The sequence below is a fragment of the Salvelinus fontinalis genome, chromosome 1 (genome assembly GCF_029448725.1).
Source record: "Salvelinus fontinalis isolate EN_2023a chromosome 1, ASM2944872v1, whole genome shotgun sequence".
Classification (NCBI taxonomy): Eukaryota; Metazoa; Chordata; class Actinopteri; order Salmoniformes; family Salmonidae; genus Salvelinus; species Salvelinus fontinalis.
Window position 1 is genome coordinate 88,503,807 of NC_074665.1, and position 22,628 is coordinate 88,526,434.

Consider the following 22,628-nt stretch of genomic DNA (forward strand, 5'->3'; position numbering starts at 1 on the left):
AGTAGGTGTGTCCAAACTTTTGACTGGTACTGTATGTGTGCGAGAGAACCAAGATGCTTTGGAAACGTAATGTGGATGGTTTAGCTAAATTAAGAGAGTCAGTGTGGTAGTGTTTAACTTCACTTCGGCACAGTCCCATACTGTATGTCTTCACTGGAAAACACCCCACACATCTAGTGATAAAATCACTGTACAAACAGAAAACACAGAATGTCAGTTTTACAACTAACCATTGAGCAACATACAGTCATCTACATAAGTGTGAAATGTGGGGATATGTAGAAATACACTATATACTATATAAATACACTATATAAATACAATATATATCAACACAATCGTATGTGGACACCCCTCCCTTCAAATTAGTGGATTTGGCCATTTCAGTCACACCCGTTGCTGAGAGGTGTATAAAATGCTAGAGATGTTATGGGAAGTGGAAACGTCTAGGAGCAACAACGGCTCAGCCGCGAAGTGTTAGGCCACACAAGCTCACAGAACGAGACCGCCGAGTGCTGAAGCACGAGGTGCGTAAAAATCGTTTGTCCTCGGTTGCAACACTCACTACCGAGTTCCAAATCGCCTCTAGAAGCAACGTTAGCACAACAACTGTTCATCGGGAGCTTAATGAAATGGGTTTCCATGGCCGAGTAGACGCACACAAGCCTAAGATCCCCATGCACAATGCCAAACGTCGGCTTGAGTGGTGTAAAGCTCACCACTATTGGACTCTGGAGCTGTCTAAACATGTTCTCTGGAGTGATGAATCACACTGCACCATCTGGCAGTCTGGTGGACGAATCTGGGTTTGGCGGATGCCAGGAGAACGCTACCTGCCCCAATACATAGTGCCAACTGTACATTTTGGTGGAGGAGGAATAATGGTGTCGGACTGTTTTTCATGGTTCGGGCTAGGCCCCTTAGTTCCAGTGAAGGGAAATCTTAATGACACAGCATACAATGACATTCTAGACAACTCTGTTTTTCCAACTTTGTGGCAACTTTGTGGCAACAGTTTAGGGAAGGCCCTTTCCTGTTTCAGCATGACAATGCCCCTTTACACAAAGCGAGGTCCATACAGAAATGGTTTGTCGAGATCAGTGTGGAAGAACTTGACTGGCCTGCACAGAGCCCTGACTTCAACCCCATAGAACAGCTTTGGGATGAATTGGAAAGCAGACTGCGAGCCAGACCTAATCACCCAACATCCATTGCCCAACCTCACTAATGCTCTTGTTGAAAAGCCTTCCCAGAAGAGTGGAGGCTGTTATAGCAGGAAATGGGGGGGACCAACTTAGATGTTCCACAAGTAGGTGTCCACGTACTTTTGGTCATGTAGTGTATGTTCTATAGAATTTGACGCGCCTATGTGCAAACACACACACACACAGTTGAAATAAGCAACAAGAAAATGTCAGGTTTTCTTAATAAAAATAATTCATTTCAGGACAACATATAAATACGTATTGAAACGCACAGTACAGATATTTGATATTAATAAATACTTAACAAACAAAACAAAGCTTTTCATACAATACCCTATTATTGACAGGTTACACAAAAATGTCTCACAACTTTTGCATGTTTTGTGTAACATTGGAATGTCCCTATGTATGTCAAGGAAAGTACCAGAGCAGCTTATTAAGTATTGTGCAGTATGTAGTGGTCTGAATGGGGTTCAGACCCATAACCAAAGAGCATGTACTGACAACTAATTACCCTTGTATTATATTATATTATATTATGTGTATCATCTGCTTAAAGCGCAGATCTATATCTAGGCTGCCATAAGCCTAATCAACAAAATACATTTTTTGCAGGTGTCAGATAGGCATATTGAACAGATGTCAGATATGCATATTGAACAGATGTCAGATATGCATACTGAACAGATGTCAGATATGCATATTGAACAGATGTCAGATATGCATACTGAACAGATGTCAGATATGCATATTGAACAGATGTCAGATATGCATACTGAACAGATGTCAGATATGCATACTGAACAGATGTCAGATATGCATATTGAACAGATGTCAGATATGCATATTGAACAGACTTCAACGATGCCTTAGTTAAGAGGTCAAATCAATGCTTTGTAGACGATGGCACGTTTTTTGGCAGGAAGGAAATGTCAGTTCAAATATATAGGTTTAAAAGAAGAAAACACAGGAATGTCAGTTTTATATCAAACAAAGTAGTAGAGTGAGACATCGTGTGAGCACAGCAGGTTTCAGCAGAGCCCCTACGATAAAGAGGTACTATACTTCAGGCCAGGTTCTATGGGTGGTGAGGTATTTTACTGCAGGCTTGTATTTATATTTATTATGGATCACCATTAGCTGCAGCCAAAGCAGCAGCTACTCTTCCTGGGGTCCAGCCATGCCACAGCTACAAGGTATGAACCAAGCTAAGGGCTGTGTTGCTGTTTTTCCCCACAGGTGTTTGTTAACGTTCTCCCTCCCTCCTCTGAATGAGGTGTTGAGCTCTACGGGGATTTCTCCTGCCTTTATGTTCTCCTTCCTTACCTCCAAACACAAACTCCTTTCCTCACTGGCAATCCCCTTAGACGAGATCAACTGAACTCTGCTCTCATCTATAAGTAACTCATTAACTAGGAGTCTGTGTGAAGGTAATTGCCCAGCATTAACACATATAGAACATACTGTAACGTGGTACAACTCTCAGGGCAAGCGCTAACTTGGACTTCTACAGTAGAGATACAAAACGTGGTCAACAGCAAACAAGAACACAACAACATATGTACTGCCTGTAGACATCTATGTGGCAGTGGGAGAGGTTGAAAACAAGAACACAACAACATATGTACTGCCTGTAGACATCTATGTGGCAGTGGGAGAGGTTGAAAACAAGAACACAACAACATATGTACTGCCTGTAGACATCTATGTGGCAGTGGGAGAGGTTGAAAACAAGAACACAACAACATATGTACTGCCTGTAGACATCTATGTGGCAGTGGGAGAGGTTGAAAACAAGAACACAACAACATATGTACTGCCTGTAGACATCTATGTGGCAGTGGGAGAGGTTGAAAACAAGAACACAACAACATATGTACTGAGGTTGAATATTATTTAGTTTTAACTACTGTTTTTCTCTGTCATGTAACATAACCTCTACGTTTGACTTCTGTTCCAGTAGCACCATTCAGTACTTAAGGGTCCTGTCCAGTCACAATCGCTCAGATACTGTACATTAGCTGTCTAGGTAGGTACAGTTTTGACTGTACCTAATCCTGTTTAAACCACATTTCTACTGACCAAACTCTCATTTTGTTAGAGGTCGTGATGGCTTTGGCACAACTTTGCAGTTGTCAGAATTTTGGTCGATGAGGTTCTTAAACAAAAGCTGCAATTTATCACATTATTGTGTCGGTGACTGGCTGCTTGATAGATAATTGCTTGGCCGTACGTATTGCGCTTTTTTCAAGATACAATCAGTAGTCCAGCATGATACATACTGTACACGTTGTCCGTTGTCTGACACGTTTACCTCACCTTTCATCCTGTACACGTTGTCCGTTGTCTGACACGTTTACCTCACCTTTCATCCTGTACACGTTGTCCGTTGTCTGACACGTATACCTCACCTTTCATCCTGTACACGTTGTCCGTTGTCTGACACGTATACCTCACCTTTCATCCTGTACACGTGGGATAATAATTATTGCACTAAGAGGTATTCTGCCGGCCATTTCTACTGCCCCTGCTCTTTTCTCTTCGTGAGCACATGTTAAAACGGGCTTCTGGCCTTATGGTCACTAGTTTCAGAGATGCATTGACTAGCATGGTGGCACAACCATTTTAATCTTCCCCAAACCTTTGGGCTCACCCCATGTAGACCTGCTTAAAGTGGTCACATTCGTTACAGAAGCCTTGCTTCTCTATGTTGGCATAGTGGTCACAGCCTTGGGCTTTACAGCTCTGCTTCATCGTCTCCTTAGGTGCCCCTGCCCTCTCCCTGCAGCTCTCTCTCTGCCCCCGCGTGGCCCGGCACTCTGGACACAGGTCTGTGCAGCCGGGGGAGAAGTTACTGCAGCCATTCCACCTGCACGTGGCCTGGGTCTGGGTCTGTCTGGGTCTGTCTTGTTCTGGTTTAGCAGTTCGCTGCAGATAGAGAAAAACAAAGAGGAAACAAATCATTCTACACTCTGAAACTGTAAAATTGATTTGCAATTCAAGATGTGGTGTAGAGCCACTGGGCCCTGTGTGAGAGGGAGGGAGACACTCACCATGACCAGCGGAGGGGAGTGGGCACTGGGAGCCCTGGTAGCATTCTGGTTGAACCTGGAGCTCTGCTCGTTAAAGAAGCACTTGTTACAGTAGCCCTCCAGCATGGTATTGCCCATGGCCCTACACCCCGGGCCCTGACAGCGCGAAGCATTCTGGAAGCCTGCCTCCGACGCGTGGCGAGTCTGGATTGGAGCAGGAGGAGGAAGAGTCGCTACTGGAGGAGATAAACCCAGAGAAACCACATGTCAAACTCACATATGACCACACACAATATCAACTATTCTTGAGATTCAGGTGAATTTGCAGCTTTTCCAGTTGTGTCTAGTGTAAACATCGAGTTAGTTTCATGTTGTTTCTAAGTATACTGACATAAGTAGACCAAGATAAGACATGACAGCTGTGGCTTTTGATGTGGCCTGATTCCTTTAGATTAAATCTATATATTTTGCTGGGACATGAAAAGAAAAGCATTTCTTGTTAAAATGACTAAGAGCAAGCATCTGGTTAGACTTACGGTGGTTGGTCTGATAATCCATATAGCAGATGGTGCAGAATCCACACTTCTGTTGAGTCCCAAAGAACTGGCATCCCGACCTCTTACAGGGCCGGCCCGAGCACTCAGATTCCCTGGGCGGGGGCTGGGTCCATAACGACCCAGAAGAGGACGCTGCTGCCGGCGGCTGGGGCTCCTCGCCCCGCTCTGTGCCAGTACTCTGGAAGCACGGGGGGCACAGTCCGTTAAATATCCTGAAGGCCTCCTGGTGGCACATGCCGCACCTCCCTGGTGCATTCTGCCGGCTGTTAAAGCAGCGTTCACACAGACCATTGTGCTCCTTGCTGCGGGTGAAAACGCAGCCAGGCATCTTGCACTTCATGGCATGGGTTTCGCTGTAACGGCAGGACGCTGAGCGCGGTGGAGCGACGGAGAGCGGGCTGGATAACACCGCCAGGCAGCCAGGGGGGCTGGGCCGTACTCTACTACTACACCCCGGCTCACAAGCCTGACTACCGCCTTTCGTAGGGGCAGCCTCTATCCTCCCGTTGGGCTGGCCCTGGCGTTTCTCAAAGCACTCGTGGCAGTGTGGCTGGGTGTCCACGGAGACGTAGAAGGTGCACCGTGGTGTGGCACATCGGATCTCGATGAGGGACAGCTGAGACACGGAGAAGGGGGGTGGTCTATGGGGGTGGGGGGCGGCCCACAGTTGGTCCTTGTCCTCCTGCCAGCGCTTGTACTCGTGGTTGACCAACTGGAGGTAGTCCTCCATCAGGTTCATGTCCTCAGGCAGGTTCCCTTCATCCAGCCTGGGAAAGGCAGCACGCAATACACTCAATACTACTGATAGGATAAATATATACCTCTTGGCCAGGCCGACAGGTCGTCAATAATGACAATTGGTTCTCAACTTGACCCACCCCAATAAATAAAGTACTATTATGCCACAAAGACTTTTTAAAAACAGATTTGTATTGTGCTTTTTAAACAGTGCTTTACATCCTGTTCTATATCATTCTCCATGCCTCTAGCGTCGCACCCACCTGGCAGCATTGATGATGCGTGTGGTATCGTAGCCCAGGCCAATGACAGGGATCTCCATCAGCATTAGGTAGTCCTTCAGAAGCCTCTCCTTCTGCGTCTGCTCCTTCTCCATCAAGAAGTGCACGTTGAGCTCCTCGAAGCCCCCGCGGCCCGGGTTGATCAGCGGCACTGCTCGGATCTCTGAGGCACACAGTCATAATGATGATAAACAGTAAGTAGTATATAGCTAGCACCTTTCTGGGACACAATGACACTGTACACCAAAACAGCACAATAAATGACCCAATTTAGTAAGATGTGGAAGATAGGTCACATTCCCCCTCATCCTACAAGCACTTCTCAACACAGTAATCTATCAACGACGGTTACTGTTCACACCTGGGCCACTGTCTTTGGTGGTGATGAGGGGGGCAAAGTGCTGGGAGTCGTAGCCGAGCACTATGGGGTACTTGTAGCACTCCCTTGGAGGCCAGTGCAAAGGCAGGTAGATGCCCCCCACATTGAGGGGAGAGAAGGAGGAGCAGGACCTCATGCTGCGCAGCACCTGGTCTGTAAGGATACAGCCATGAGTTAGTCACTGAACACAATACAGCACACTGACTGCTTCTACTGCTGTAGTAGACAAACCTACAGACACAGCACACTGACTACTTCTACTGCTGTAGTAGACAAACCTACAAAAAGACAGCACACTGACTGATTCTACTGCTGGTGTAGACAAATCTACAGAAAGACCTACAGAAACTGCATATACGTCTGGGTTTGAACTTCTGATGAACTGAGTGATGAGAGGCTCCATTGAGAAAGGCTGTACCTGCGATGACGATGATGGGCCTGCGGAGGATGTTGGAGAGGATAAAGATGTGCATGTCCTCCAGGGAGTCAAACTGCAGCCCGTTGCTGCTAGACACAGGCGAAGCCATCTTGATGATCTTCTCCCATTCCTCCTCCCAATTCTGACAGAAGAATAATCAATTACAAACAATTTAGCTGCTTTAAACATCATGATCCTACTAACAGGTGATACTACTAACAGACCTGGGTGATACTACTAACCACCCTTGGTGATACTACCAACAGGTGATACTACTAACAGACCTGGGTGATACTACTGACAGACCTGGGTGATACTACTAACAGACCTGGGTGATACTACTAACACACCTGGGTGATACTACTAACACACCTGGGTGATACTACTAACAGACCTGGGTGAAACTACTAACAGACCTGGGTGATACTACTAACACACCTGGGTGATACTACTAACACACCTGGGTGATACTACTAACAGACCTGGGTGATACTAGTATCAGGTGATACTACTAACAGACCTGGGTGATACTAGTAACAGGTGATACTACTAACAGACCTGGGTGATACTACTAACAGGTGATACTACTAACAGACCTGGGTGATACTACTAACAGGTGATACTACTAACAGACCTGGGTGATACTACTAACCACCCTTGGTGATACTACCAACAGGTGATACTACTAACAGACCTGGGTGATACTACTAACAGACCTGGGTGATACTACTAACAGACCTGGGTGATACTACTAACACACCTGGGTGAAACTACTAACAGACCTGTGTGATACTAGTAACAGGTGATACTACTAACAGACCTGGATGATACTACTAACAGGTGATACTACTAACAGACCTGGGTAATACTACTAACACACCTGGGTGAAACTACTAACAGACCTGTGTGATACTAGTAACAGGTGATACTACTAACAGACCTGGATGATACTACTAACAGGTGATACTACTAACAGACCTGGGCGATACTACTAATAGACCTGGGTGATACTACTAACAGACCTGGGCGATACTACTAACAGACCTGGGCGATACTACTAATAGACCTGGGCAATACTACTAACAGACATGGGTGATACTACTAACAGGTGATACTACTAACAGACCTGGGTGATACTACTAACAGATGGCACTACTAATATACCTGGGTGATACTACTAACAGACCTGGGCGATACTACTAATAGACCTGGGCAATACTACTAACAGACATGGGTGATACTACTAACAGGTGATACTACTAACAGACCTGGGTGATACTACTAACAGATGACACTACTAATATACCTGGGTGATACTACTAACAGACAATACTACTAAAAGGTGATACCTGGGTCAGAATATGTCAAACACTTTCAAATACTTGGTTTGCACTTGATTTAGTTTGCCTGGTCCCAAAAATGCTAACTCCAAACTAAATCAAGCACACATCTTACTACACTTTCAAGTATTTGACGTTATGTACTTTGGCCCAGGTCTGCTATAGTAACACCATCCTGGTCGTAGAGGAGGTCTGCTATAGTAACACCATCCTGGTCGTAGAGGAGGTCTGCTATAGTAACACCATCCTGGTCGTAGAGGAGGTCTACTATAGTAACACCATCCTGGTTGTAGAGGAGGTCTGCTATAGTAACACCATCCTGGTTGTAGAGGAGGTCTGCTATAGTAACACCATCCTGGTCGTAGAGGAGGTCTGCTATAGTAACACCATCCTGGTCGTAGAGGAGGTCTGCTATTCAAACACCATCCTGGTCGTAGAGGAGGTCTGCTATTCAAACACAATCCTGGTTGTAGAGGAGGTCTGCTATTCAAACACAATCCTGGTCGTAGAGGAGGTCTGCAATAGTAACACCATCCTAATCGTAGAGGAGGTCTGCTATAGTAACACCATCCTGGTCGTAGAGGAGGTCTGCTATAGTAACACCATCCTGGTCGTAGAGGAGGTCTACTATAGTAACACCATCCTGGTTGTAGAGGAGGTCTGCTATAGTAACACCATCCTGGTCCTAGAGGAGGTCTGCTATAGTAACATCATCCTGGTCGTAGAGGAGGTCTGCTATAGTAACACCATCCTGGTCGTAGAGGAGGTCTGCTATAGTAACACCATCCTGGTCGTAGAGGAGGTCTGCTATAGTAACACCATCCTGGTTGTAGAGGAGGTCTGCTATAGTAACACCATCCTGGTTGTAGAGGACGTCTGCTATCGTAACACCATCCTGGTCGTAGAGGAGGTCTGCTATTCAAACACAATCCTGGTCGTAGAGGAGGTCTGCTATTCAAACACAATCCTGGTCGTAGAGGAGGTCTGCTATAGTAACACCATCCTAATCGTAGAGGAGGTCTGCTATAGTAACACCATCCTGGTCGTAGAGGAGGTCTGCTATAGTAACACCATCCTGGTCGTAGAGGAGGTCTGCTATAGTAACACCATCCTGGTCGTAGAGGAGGTCTGCTATTCAAACACAATCCTGGTCCTAGAGGAGGTCTGCTATAGTAACATCATCCTGGTCGTAGAAGAGGTCTGCTATAGTAACACCATCCTGGTCGTAGAGGAGGTCTACTATAGTAACACCATCCTGGTTGTAGAGGACGTCTGCTATCGTAACACCATCCTGGTCGTAGAGGAGGTCTGCTATAGTAACACCATCCTGGTCGTAGAGGAGGTCTGCTATAGTAACACCATCCTGGTCGTAGAGGAGGTCTGCTATAGTAACACCATCCTGGTCGTAGAGGAGGTCTGCTATCGTAACACCATCCTGGTCGTAGAGGAGGTCTGCTATAGTAACACCATCCTGGTCGTAGAGGAGGTCTGCTATTCAAACACAACCCTGGTCGTAGAGGGGGCCTCCGTTCCTCACCATGGTGCTGTAATGCAGGCCAGTCTGGGTGAACTCCTGAGACTGCAGTAGCTCTGTCTGGAAACGGGCTCTAAAGTTGCCTGTTTCGGTCTCCTTGAGCACACTGTGCAGGGCCTTCCTCAGGACCAGGTCTGTGTCCTGCACCCCCAGCATGTACTGAGAGGCAGCATGGAGAAGACAGTTCCCATCTCCTGCAACAGACACAAAGCCATGACATATGGGGGTAGATATTACATACAGGTGTAGGCTCTTAATTTGATCACTCTTTTGTTGCTAAGAATTTATTATGTTCACGCATTCAAACTTTGTAGAGTTCCATCTGGTTTGATCCAGGCATGTAGAGTGGAGGGTAAGTTTATCTACAGTGCCGTTACTAATACAACTCTTTTCTATGATTCTGTGTTTGTGAAATACAAACTTCCCATCTTCACATCACCACAGGTAAGACTGCGAGTTATTAACAGCAAAACTATCCATCGCCGACAAAGACCTGTATCGCTCTGAGAAAAAGGAGGAAAAGAAGAGAGGGGATTTCCAGAGCAGCTCTCACAGCACTCTTTAGGCATCCGTTATATCTGACCACCATTCATCACCTTACAGAGGAAATATAAAACGGCCTGAGAAAGTTTGATATCACAGACTATCAGCACTGTTGGTTTGTTACATCTGACCACCATTCATCACCTTACAGTGGAAATGATGTCACAGGCTATCAGCACTGTTGGTTTGTGTGGTGTACTTTCATCATTTGTCATCATGCCATACAACATGGCTAAAACAGACTGGACCACTAGGCCAATGACACATACAGTATTGGTTTAAACTCTAACTGTAGTTTAATTAGGCCGTCATATGCTCCCTTGGCACGTTAACACTAAAACAACCTAAACTAAATAAGAGAATGAAAAAACAGCCTTCAGTGATGACTGGAGAGGGTGACAGATGTGATGACCCTCTTCAGTGATGACTGGAGAGGGTGACAGATGTGATGACCCTCTTCAGTGATGACTGGAGAGGGTGACAGATGTGATGACCCTCTTCAGTGATGACTGGAGAGGGTGACAGATGTGGTGACCCTCTTCAGTGATGACTTGAGAGGGTGACAGATGTGATGACCCTCTTCAGTGATGACTGGAGAGGGTGACAGATGTGATGACCCTCTTCAGTGATGACTGGAGAGGGTGACAGATGTGATGACCCTCTTCAGTGATGACTGGAGAGGGTGACAGATGTGATGACCCTCTTCAGTGATGACTGGAGATGGTGACAGATGGGCTAAATGAGTAAATCAGGTAAAGTTGAATTTGCAGGTTTTAATCCAAGTTTAAGAAATCAATGATAAACCATCTGGCAGACAAACCGTCTGACTCTTACTGCAGGGAGGTGGGGTCTTTTTGTCATTGTAACAAAATGGGCCTAAAGCATTTGAAATACCCTGCTGCCTGCCACACCAAAGAGAGGAATTTCCCTGGTTGTGGTTCTCTGTGACTAAGTGCCGTGAAGCTGCCATTTGACTCTTTCTTCCCCTTGTCAGCTACTCCAGAGACATCAGAGACATGTGGCCCTGGACTTTCCAGAGGGGCGGTGCTTGGCTCGGCTGGAATGTTTTCTAGTCACGAGCTTCACCAACAACCAATAGAGATCTAATTATCGTATTTTACACCCGCATATTTCTTTACCTAAAAGAAGAATTTCTGAGTTCCGACACTAACTAGCTTCTGCCTTCCTCTTTTTGTCTTCCACCATGTTGAATACACCAGTCTGGGACTATAGAGGTGGATAGCGTGTCGAATACACCAGTAGAGGTGGACAGCGTGTCGAATACACCAGTAGAGGTGGACAGCGTGTCGAATACACCAGTAGAGGTGGACAGCGTGTCGAATACACCAGTAGAGATGGACAGCTTGCTGAAAACACCAGTAGAGGTGGACAGCGTGTCGAATACACCAGTAGAGATGGTCAGCGTGCTGAAAACACCAGTAGAGGTGGACAGCGTGTCGAATACACCAGTAGAGGTGGACAGCGTGCTGAAAACACCAGTAGAGGTGGACAGCTTGCTGAAAACACCAGTAGAGGTGGACGGCGTGCTGAAAACACCAGTAGAGGTGGACAGCGTGCTTAAATACCATTTGAGGTGGACAGCGTGTCGAATACACCAGTAGAGGTGGACAGCGTGCTGAAAACACCAGTAGAGGTGGACAGCGTGCTGAATACACCAGTAGAGGTGGACAGCGTGTCGAATACACCAGTAGAGGTGGACAGCTTGCTGAAAACACCAGTAGAGCTGGACAGCATGCTGAAAACACCAGTAGAGGTGGACAGCGTGCTGAAAACACCAGTAGAGGTGGACAGCGTGCTGAAAACACCAGTAGAGGGGGACAGCGTGCCGAATACACCAGTAGAGGTGGACAGCGTGCTGAAAACACCAGTAGAGGTGGACAGCGTGTCGAATACACCAGTAGAGGTGGACAGCATGCTGAAAACACCAGTAGAGATGGACAGTGTGTCGAATACACCAGTAGAGGTGGACAGCATGTCGAATACACCAGTAGAGGTGGACAGCGTGCTGAAAACACCAGTAGAGGTGGACAGCTTGCTGAAAACACCAGTAGAGGTGGACGGCATGCTGAAAACACCAGTAGAGGTGGACAGCGTGTCGAATACACCAGTAGAGGTGGACAGCTTGCTGAATACACCAGTAGAGGTGGACAGCATGCTGAAAACACCAGTAGAGGTGGACAGTGTGTCGAATTCACCAGTAGAGGTGGACAGCTTGCTGAATACACCAGTAGAGGTGGACAGCATGCTGAAAACACCAGTAGAGGTGGACAGCGTGTCGAATACACCAGTAGAGGTGGACAGGGTGCTGAAAACACCAGTAGAGGTGGACAGTGTGTCGAATACACCAGTAGAGGTGGACAGCTTGCTGAATACACCAGTAGAGGTGGACAGCATGCTGAAAACACCAGTAGAGGTGGACAGCGTGTCGAATACACCAGTAGAGGTGGACAGCGTGCTGAAAACACCAGTAGAGGTGGACAGTGTGTCGAACACACCAGTAGAGGTGGACAGCGTGTCGAATACACCAGTAGAGGTGGACAGCGTGCTGAAAACACCAGTAGAGGTGGACAGCTTGCTGAAAACACCAGTAGAGGTGGACGGCGTGCTGAAAACACCAGTAGAGGTGGACAGCGTGTCGAATACACCAGTAGAGGTGGACAGCTTGCTGAATACACCAGTAGGGGTGGACAGCATGCTGAAAACACCAGTAGAGGTGGACAGCGTGTCGAATACACCAGTAGAGGTGGACAGCGTGCTGAAAACACCAGTAGAGGTGGACAGTGTGTCGAATACACCAGTAGAGGTGGACAGCGTGTTGAATACACCAGTAGAGGTGGACAGCGTGCTGAAAACAACCAGTAGAGGTGGACAGCTTGCTGAAAACACCAGTAGAGGTGGACGGCGTGCTGAAAACACCAGTAGAGGTGGACAGCGTGCTGAAATACCAGTTGAGGTGGACAGCGTGTCGAATACACCAGTAGAGGTGGACAGCGTGCTGAAAACACCAGTAGAGGTGGACAGCTTGCTGAAAACACCAGTAGAGCTGGACAGCATGCTGAAAACACCAGTAGAGGTGGACAGCGTGCTGAAAACACCAGTAGAGGTGGACAGCGTGCCGAAAACACCAGCAGAGGTGGACAGCGTGCCGAATACACCAGTAGAGGTGGACAGCGTGCTGAAAACACCAGTAGAGGTGGACAGCGTGTCGAATACACCAGTAGAGGTGGACAGCGTGCTGAAAACACCAGTAGAGGTGGACAGTGTGTCGAATACACCAGTAGAGGTGGACAGCATGTCGAATACACCAGTAGAGGTGGACAGCGTGCTGAAAACACCAGTAGAGGTGGACAGCTTGCTGAAAACACCAGTAGAGGTGGACGGCATGCTGAAAACACCAGTAGAGGTGGACAGCGTGTCGAATACACCAGTAGAGGTGGACAGCTTGCTGAATACACCAGTAGAGGTGGACAGCATGCTGAAAACACCAGTAGAGGTTGACAGCGTGTCGAATACACCAGTAGAGGTGGACAGGGTGCTGAAAACACCAGTAGAGGTGGACAGTGTGTCGAATACACCAGTAGAGGTGGACAGCTTGCTGAATACACCAGTAGAGGTGGACAGCATGCTGAAAACACCAGTAGAGGTGGACAGCGTGTCGAATACACCAGTAGAGGTGGACAGGGTGCTGAAAACACCAGTAGAGGTGGACAGTGTGTCGAATACACCAGTAGAGGTGGACAGCTTGCTGAATACACCAGTAGAGGTGGACAGCATGCTGAAAACACCAGTAGAGGTGGACAGCGTGTCGAATACACCAGTAGAGGTGGACAGCGTGTCGAATACACCAGTAGAGGTGGACAGCGTGCTGAAAACACCAGTAGAGGTGGACGGCGTGCTGAAAACACCAGTAGAAGTGGACAGCGTGTCAAATACACCAGTAGAGGTGGACAGTTTGCTGAATACACCAGTAGAGGTGGACAGCATGCTGAAAACACCAGTAGAGGTGGACAGCGTGTCGAATACACCAGTAGAGGTGGACAGGGTGCTGAAAACACCAGTAGAGGTGGACAGTGTGTCGAATACACCAGTAGAGGTGGACAGCGTGTTGAATACACCAGTAGAGGTGGACAGCGTGCTGAAAACACCAGTAGAGGTGGACAGCGTGCTGAAAACACCAGTAGAGGTGGTCAGCGTGCTGAAAACACCAGTAGAGGTGGACAGCGTGCTGAAAACAACCAGTAGAGGTGGACAGCTTGCTGAAAATACCAGTAGAGGTGGACGGCGTGCTGAAAACACCAGTAGAGGTGGACAGCGTGCTAAAACACCAGTAGAGGTGGACAGCGTGCTAAAACACCAGTAGAGGTGGTCAGCGTGCTGAAAACACCAGTAGAGGTGGACAGCGTGCTGAAAACACCAGTAGAGGTGGACAGCTTGCTGAAAACACCAGTAGAGGTGGACAGCGTGCTGAAATACCAGTAGAGGTGGACAGCGTGTGGAATACACCAGTAGAGGTGGACAGCGTGCTGAAATACCAGTTGAGGTGGACAGCGTGTCGAATACACCAGTAGAGGTGGACAGGGTGCTGAAAACACCAGTAGAGGTGGACAGCTTGCTGAAAACACCAGTAGAGATGGACAGCGTGCTGAAAACACCAGTAGAGGTGGACACTGTGTTGTGCTGTTTTTACATACTGTATGCTCTCAAATATTATACCTTTGTAATGTGTATCACTATCATACCCTTGTAATATGTGCATTACTATTATAACTATGAAATATGTATTATAAACTGGTTGTTTTGAGCCCTGAATGTTGATTGGCTGAAAGCCATGGTATCTCAGACCGTATACCATGGGTATGACACAAAAGTACAATTTACTGGTCTAATTACGTTGGTAACTCGTTTATAATAGTGATAAGGCAATAAGGTATTTGTGGTATATGGCCAATATACCACGGCTAAGGGCTGTGTCCAGGCACTCCGTGTTGCCTCTTGCCCTTAGCCATGGTATATTGGCCATACACCACACCTCCTCAGACGTTATTGTATTGCTTAATTATAACTATGTAATATGTATAATAACTATGTACATTATTATAACTGTGATATGTACATTACTATTACAACTCTGCAAAATGTATTATAACTATGTAATATGTACATTACTATTATAACTATGTAATAGGTATTATAACTATGTAATATGTACATTATTATAACTATGTCATAGGTATTATAACTATGTAATATTACATTACTATTATAACTATGTAATATGTACATTACTATTACAACTATGTTATATGTATATTACTACTATAACTATACAATTGGTATTATAACTAATATGTACATTACTATTATAACTATGTAATAGGTATTATAACTATGTAATATGTAAATTATTATAACTATGTCATAGGTATTATAACTATGTAATATGTATATTACTATTATAACTATGTAATATATACATTACTATCATAACTATGTAATAGGTATTATAACTATGTAATATGTATATTACTACTATAACTATGTAATATGTATATTACTATTATAACTATGTAATATGTACATTACTATCATAACTATGTAATAGGTATTATAACTATGTAATATGTATATTACTACTATAACTATGTAATATGTATATTACTACTATAACTATGTAATATGTATATTACTATTATAACTATGTAATATGTATATTACTATTATAACTATGTAATATATACATTACTATCATAACTATGTAATAGGTATTATAACTATGTAATATGTATATTACTACTATAACTATGTAATATGTATATTTCTATTGTAACTATGTAATATGTACATTACTATCATAACTATGTAATAGGTATTATAACTATGTAATATGTATATTACTACTATAACTATGTAATATGTATATTACTACTATAACTATGTAATATGTTTATTACTACTATAACTATGTAAATGTATATTACTACTATAACTATGTAATATGTATATTACTACTATAACTATGTAATATGTATATTACTACTATAACTGTGTAATATGTATATTACTATTATAACTATGTAATATGTATATTACTACTATAACTATGTAATATGTACATTACTACTATAACTATGTAATATGTATTATAACTATGTAATATGTATTATAACTATGTAATATGTATATTACTACTATAACTATGTAATATGTATATTACTACTATAATTATGTAATATGTATATTACTATTATAACTATGTAATATGTATATTACTACTATAACTATGTAATATGTACATTACTACTATAACTATGTAATATGTATTATAACTATGTAATATGTATTATAACTATGTAATATGTATATTACTACTATAACTATGTAAATGTATATTACTACTATAACTATGTAATATGTATATTACTACTATAACTATGTAATATGTATATTACTACTATAACTATGTAATATGTATATTACTACTATAACTATGTAATATGTATATTACTACTATAACTATGTAATATGTACATTACTATCATAACTATGTAATTGGTATTATAACTATGTAATATGCATATTACTACTATAACTATGTAATCTGTACATTACTATTATAACTATGTAATTGGTATTTTAACTATGTAATATGTGTATTACTATTATAACTATGTAATATGTATTATAACTATGTAATATGTATTATAACTATGTAATATGTATATTACTACTATAACTATGTAAATGTATATTACTACTATAACTATGTAATATGTATATTACTACTATAACCATGTACATTACTATCATAACTATGTAATATGTGTTATAACTATGTAATATGTACATTACTATCATAACTATGTAATAGGTATTATAACTATGTAATATGTATATTACTACTATAACTATGTAATATGTACATTACTATTATAAGTATAATATGTGCATTACTATAATAACTATGTAATAGGTATATTACTATTATAACTATGTAATAGGTATTATAACTATGTAATAGGTATATTACTATTATAACTATGTAATAGGTTTTATAACCATGTAATAGGTATTATAACTATATAATAGGTATACTACAACTCTGCAATATGTATTATAACTCTAATATGTATTATAACTATGTAATATGTACATTGCTATTATAACTATGTAATATGTTCATTGCATTACTATTATAACTACGTAATACAATTTGAAAAAGTAAAAATTATGTTTTTTGATACTACTATTCTTTCAACAATTTGAGGTATAATTGGAGCAATAGCTTTCTTCCGTCAGTAAAGGGAGCATTCCAACCGAGCAACAACAAACTTCCGCTCAGCTCACCTTGATCATGTTCCATCTGGAGGTTGAATTATACTGTACAAAACACACATTTCTGGTATAAACACACTATGCTTGTTGTGTTGTCAGAATCCTCATATGTATACTGAACAAAAATATAAACGCAACATGCAACAATTTCAAAGATTTACTGAGTTATAAGGAAATCAGTCAATTGAAATAAATGCATTAGGCCCTAATCTATGGTTTCGCCATGACTGGGAATACAGATATGATTATGTTGGTCACAGATCCCTTTAAAAAAAAGGTAGGGGCGTGGATCAGAAAACCAGTCAGTATCTGGTGTGACCACCCTTTGCCTCATGCAGCGCGACACATCTCCTTCACATAGACTTGATCAGACTTGATTGTGGCCTCTGGAATGTTGTCCCATTCCTCTTCAATGGCTGTGTGAAGTTGCTGGATATTGGTGGAAACTGGAACACGCTGTCATACACGTTGATCCAGAGCATCCCAAACATGCTCAATGTGTGACATGTCTGGTGAGTATGCAGGCCATGGAAGAACTGGGACATTTTCAGCTTCCAGGAATTGTGTACAGATGCTTGCGGCATGGGGCCGTGGATTATCATGCTGAAACATGAGGTGATGGTCGCGGATGAATAGCACAACAATGAGCTTCGGGATGTCGTCATGGTACCACGATAAAATTCAATTGTGTTAGTTTACCGTAGCTTATGCCTGCCCATACCATAACCCCACCGCCACTATGGGGCACTCTGTTCACAACGTTGACATCAGCAAACTGCTCGCCCACACAACGCCATACACGTGGTCTGCGGTTATTTTGAGTCCGGTTGGACGTACTGCCAAATCGTATAAAACAACTTTAGGTGGGTTATGACAGAGAAATTAACATTGAATTCTTTGAAAACAGCTCTGGTGGACAATCAACATGCTAATTGCACACTCAAAACTTAAGACATCTGTGGCATTGCGTTGTGTGACAAAACTGCATGTTATTGTTTCCAGCACAAGGTTCCCATCCTCTACCTCTCCTGTCCTCCTCTACCTCTACCTCTCCGGTCCTGTCCTTTCCTCCTCTAGTCCTCTACCGCTCCTGTCCTGTCCTTATTCACCAGTCACCTTACGCAATGGATTCATTCCAGTGAGTCAGCAGCCAGCCAGCCAGCAACAGACAGAGTGGTCCTCCTCAGTCTGAAAGTCATGGGTGCTATGTCATTCATAGGAAAAGCTACTCTATACCAATATTTCCCAAATCAAGGTCTGGCTGGGCCCTCCAGAGACTTCTATATTTTCTAAATCAAGGTCTGGCTGGGCCCTGCAGAGACTTCTATATTTTCCAAATCAAGGCCTGGCTGGGCCCTCCAGATACTTTTATATTTTCCAAATTAAGGCATGGGTGGGCCCTCCAGAGACTTTTATATTTTCCAAATTAAGGCATGGGTGGGCCCTCCAGATACTTTTATATTTTCCAAATTAAGGCATGGGTGGGCCCTCCAGAGACTTTTATATTTTCCAAATTAAGGCATGGGTGGGCCCTCCAGAGACTTTTATATTTTCCAAATTAAGGCATGGGTGGGCCCTCCAGATACTTTTATATTTTCCAAATTAAGGCATGGGTGGGCCCTCCAGAGACTTTTATATTTTCCAAATTAAGGCATGGGTGGGCCCTCCAGATACTTTTATATTTTCCAAATTAAGGCATGGGTGGGCCCTCCAGAGACTTTTATATTTTCCAAATTAAGGCATGGGTGGGCCCTCCAGAGACTTTTATATTTTCCAAATTAATGCATGGGTGGGCCCTCCAGATACTTTTATATTTTCCAAATTAATGCATGGGTGGGCCCTCCAGAGACTTTTATATTTTCCAAATTAATGCATGGGTGGGCCCTCCAGATACTTTTATATTTTCCAAATTAAGGCATGGGTGGGCCCTCCAGATACTTTTATATTTTCCAAATTAAGGCATGGGTGGGCCCTCCAGAGACTTTTATATTTTCCAAATTAAGGCATGGGTGGGCCCTCCAGATACTTTTATATTTTCCAAATTAAGGCATGGGTGGGCCCTCCAGAGACTTTTATATTTTCCAAATTAAGGCATGGGTGGGCCCTCCAGAGACTTTTATATTTTCCAAATTAATGCATGGGTGGGCCCTCCAGAGACTTTTATATTTTCCAAATCAAGGTCTGGCTGGGCCCTCCAGATACTTTTATATTTTCCAAATTAAGGCATGGGTGGGCCCTCCAGATACTTTTATATTTTCCAAATTAAGGCATGGGTGGGCCCTCCAGAGACTTATATGAGGAAATTCCACTCACTCAATAGAAAGGAAATATGTATCATGTCAAGGGTCTTTCTGGATTGGATTTACAGGAAGACAAACTTCTCTCATCACTATAATTTGACTGGAAATACTGTAGTTTCAACATATAGGGAAAAGACAATAGCCTTTGATTCACGTTTCATGTACTGTTAGTATGGTGTGACTTCTTGACGCACGGATCCCTTTAGCGGGATCATTTTCATCAACAACCGCTGAATTGCAGAGCGCCAAATTCCCCAAAAATTGCTAAAAATATTTATATTCATGAAATCACAAGTGCAATATAGCAAAACACAGCTTAGTTAAAATGGCAAAGGTTCAAGATGCCAGGTGATAAGATATTACCCTCAATAAGACAATACACCTAATAACCTGGTTATATATCCACCTGACAATAACATTCCATCTTTGCCATGATTCAATGAAATGACATGATTGACATGGTAACTAACCCGTGTGTGAGTCAAGACAAGTGGGGTTGTTCGTTGTATGATTTGTGAATAAAGGTCCCACTCACTTAGCTACTTATTGAGAGAAGGGGTATACCCAAACCTCCACTGCAAAGCAGACAGAAACACATCTTTACAGAGTTTGAATGTGTCAACAGAATTAACTCGGTCAACATGGTCTTTAGAACAATGGAAGGGAAATTATCAGTATGACATCATAGAATTTCTGCTTTGGGATGTCCCACATAATTACCCTAGACGTTATGATCTACAAAGACTGTACTGTAAATCTTCAGAGTCATGTTAGGTAACAGTCAAATCAAGAGCTGATAATGGTCATTCTAAAAGTGACACAAATCCCCCCCCCCTCCCCCCAAGTTACTCTGCTGAATTTTTTTTATTCAGTGTCAGGGTCTTTTAAACTCATTTGACAAATACCTCCTACCTTCCTACTAGAATGACCAACAAGGGGAACAGAAACCCAAACCAAACTAATACATTACCATTGGTCCTTAGTGGTACCATTTTCTTGACCTCGCGGCACCAGTTGAGCTTCTTCTCCTGCTCTAGGGAGCTCTGCATGGCCCTGTCCAAGATGGCTGCCTGAATGACCTGTTGGAAGGCCTGAGGGAACTGGCTCATGCTGATCATCTCCAGTGTGTACCGGTGCATGCCCCGCAGGTGGTGCATAAGTCCTCCGCTGGCCGCTGGCTTCACCACATCGTTAGGCACCCGCTCCCGGATCTTGACCGCTTTCAGCAGGTTACTCACAAAGAGGAACTTGGGCAGGAAATTCTGTCCCTGGGACATGGTGTTCACCAGATGTAACGTGTACCAATGCAGAACTGAAGAGTAGGAAAACAGTTGTTGGTTGGTTTCATTGGCAGCAAGTGGTTCTGATCACTGGACTATATGGGACACTTATAATACCAGACAAAGTGGGGGTCATGACTAAAGACAAACAGCTTTTGTGTTCTTTTCCAAGTTAGAATTCCCCCACAACCTCTGTTGCCCCAATGGGACTGAGGCACCCTCTACAAGCTGATGGTGATTTTTCAGACCCTAAGCCAAAGAACAGATGTAGGCAGGGGCTAGTTAAAAAAAAAAAAAGGCCCACTCACAACCACCATGACAGAAAAGTCATGCTTCGATAATACTGGCCATGATTGATGCATAAGAATTGCACAGAATGGAACTATTAAAAACCATAACAGTTCTTTCCGTTTGTCAAATTGGAGGACCATTGAAACAGGAACTTGTCAGTCAGACATGACTTATAACATAACAATAGGCTCTTGTGATGTTATGGAAGAGGTACCTAACTACAATGTGATAAAATAAGATGGTGCATATAATATACAGTGTATACATGTACAGTGACAACAAAACTTTTCAAGCATCCTTCATCAATTACAGTATAGCCTACCTTGAAGGCGCATAATGTAATTGTAGAATAACCTCTAAATATCTATGTAATAAGGAGAGTGTCGCTCTTCCGATATTGGCAGACTTTGGTCAGAGCACGGGGAATCGTGAGCGCTGCAGTTGACACAAAAGACAGTAACAGGAGCCTGCTGACTGACGTTCGAATTACTTAGTCCATTCCTCTGACACCAACGTTTGAAACATTGTAACATTGCATCGCTAGTATTGTCATAAACATAGTTATAATGTAACATTAACTATTAATTCCATATTTAATTGCTTGAGGGTGACGTCTTCGTAAACAATGGCGCTCACCGACGTGCTCAACCTCGGTCTGTCTCCCCAGAAACACAACAATGCAACGACTTATAGTATATAGATTTCAAACGCTAAAACGAAAGTTAGTTCCAATTATTGATAGAGAAACATATAGAATATGAATGAATATTACCTGTACACTAAGACCACCAACAAAGCCCTAGGATGCTCCTGGTAGTCCTCTGCCACTTCTATCAGGGTAACCGCAGCAGTCCAAACAGCGCCATTCAGCCTTCTTCACAATCAATTATATGTTGGTATGTTTACTCTATAGGCTGTCAAAGCACAGATCACGTCCTCCAACTTAATGTCGTTCATGTAGATTGCGGAAAAGCCCAGGCAGACAAAGGGGATTTCCAGTGTTAGGGACTTTCCACTTATCTCTCACAGCCTTCAGACGCAGTTACATCTCACACACATAGGGGGTGTCTGAGCAAAGCGCCATTAGGCTACGTTCTCTGGGTCGTGTTGGTGACGAATAGTGCACTGAAATGCATGGTCCCACCTACTGTGCACAATGGAGGCGCGTCAGTGAGCACAAAGAGGGTGTGTCTTTTTTTAATGAGACAGCTAGCCCTAGAATAAATAATTATATTGGAATGAGATAAGTCATAAATCTGACCTAAATCCTGACTCAGATTCACGATTAAAATGTAGGTGTTGGCCTACATGTCCTAGTCTTATTATGGGAGAAATGTATTTCCACAATTCTATGCATTGCCATGAATAGAATAGAAT

The 22,628-nt window shown here is 43.3% G+C and overlaps 1 protein-coding gene across 1 annotated transcript; it reads right to left on the reverse strand.

The window, feature by feature from the left end:
• Positions 1-1,419: 1,419 nt before the first annotated feature.
• On the reverse strand, positions 1,420-22,381 carry LOC129863350 (tumor necrosis factor alpha-induced protein 3-like). Its single transcript, XM_055935268.1, has 9 exons — positions 22,024-22,381; positions 20,651-20,992; positions 9,488-9,678; positions 6,611-6,752; positions 6,175-6,345; positions 5,796-5,976; positions 4,774-5,561; positions 4,259-4,473; positions 1,420-4,133 (listed from the first exon to the last, which is right to left on the reverse strand). Exons 2-9 carry the CDS (start codon positions 20,955-20,957, stop codon positions 3,855-3,857), a joined length of 2,274 nt encoding a protein of 757 aa, XP_055791243.1. The 5' UTR covers positions 20,958-20,992; positions 22,024-22,381; the 3' UTR covers positions 1,420-3,854.
• Positions 22,382-22,628: the final 247 nt, after the last annotated feature.

What these genes read in the sequence shown, in the direction of transcription:
- LOC129863350 (XM_055935268.1), bottom strand. Translation starts at nt 20,957, where the DNA reads ATGTCCCAGGGACAGAATTTCCTGCCCAAGTTCCTCTTTGTGAGTAAC. An exon ending in CACCAAAGACAGTGGCCCAG is followed by an intron (nt 5,977 to 6,174) that starts GTGTGAACAGTA and finishes TGTGTGCCTCAG; the next exon opens with AGATCCGAGCAGTGCCGCTG. An exon ending in GGATTATCAGACCAACCACC is followed by an intron (nt 4,474 to 4,773) that starts GTAAGTCTAACC and finishes TATCTCCTCCAG; the next exon opens with TAGCGACTCTTCCTCCTCCT.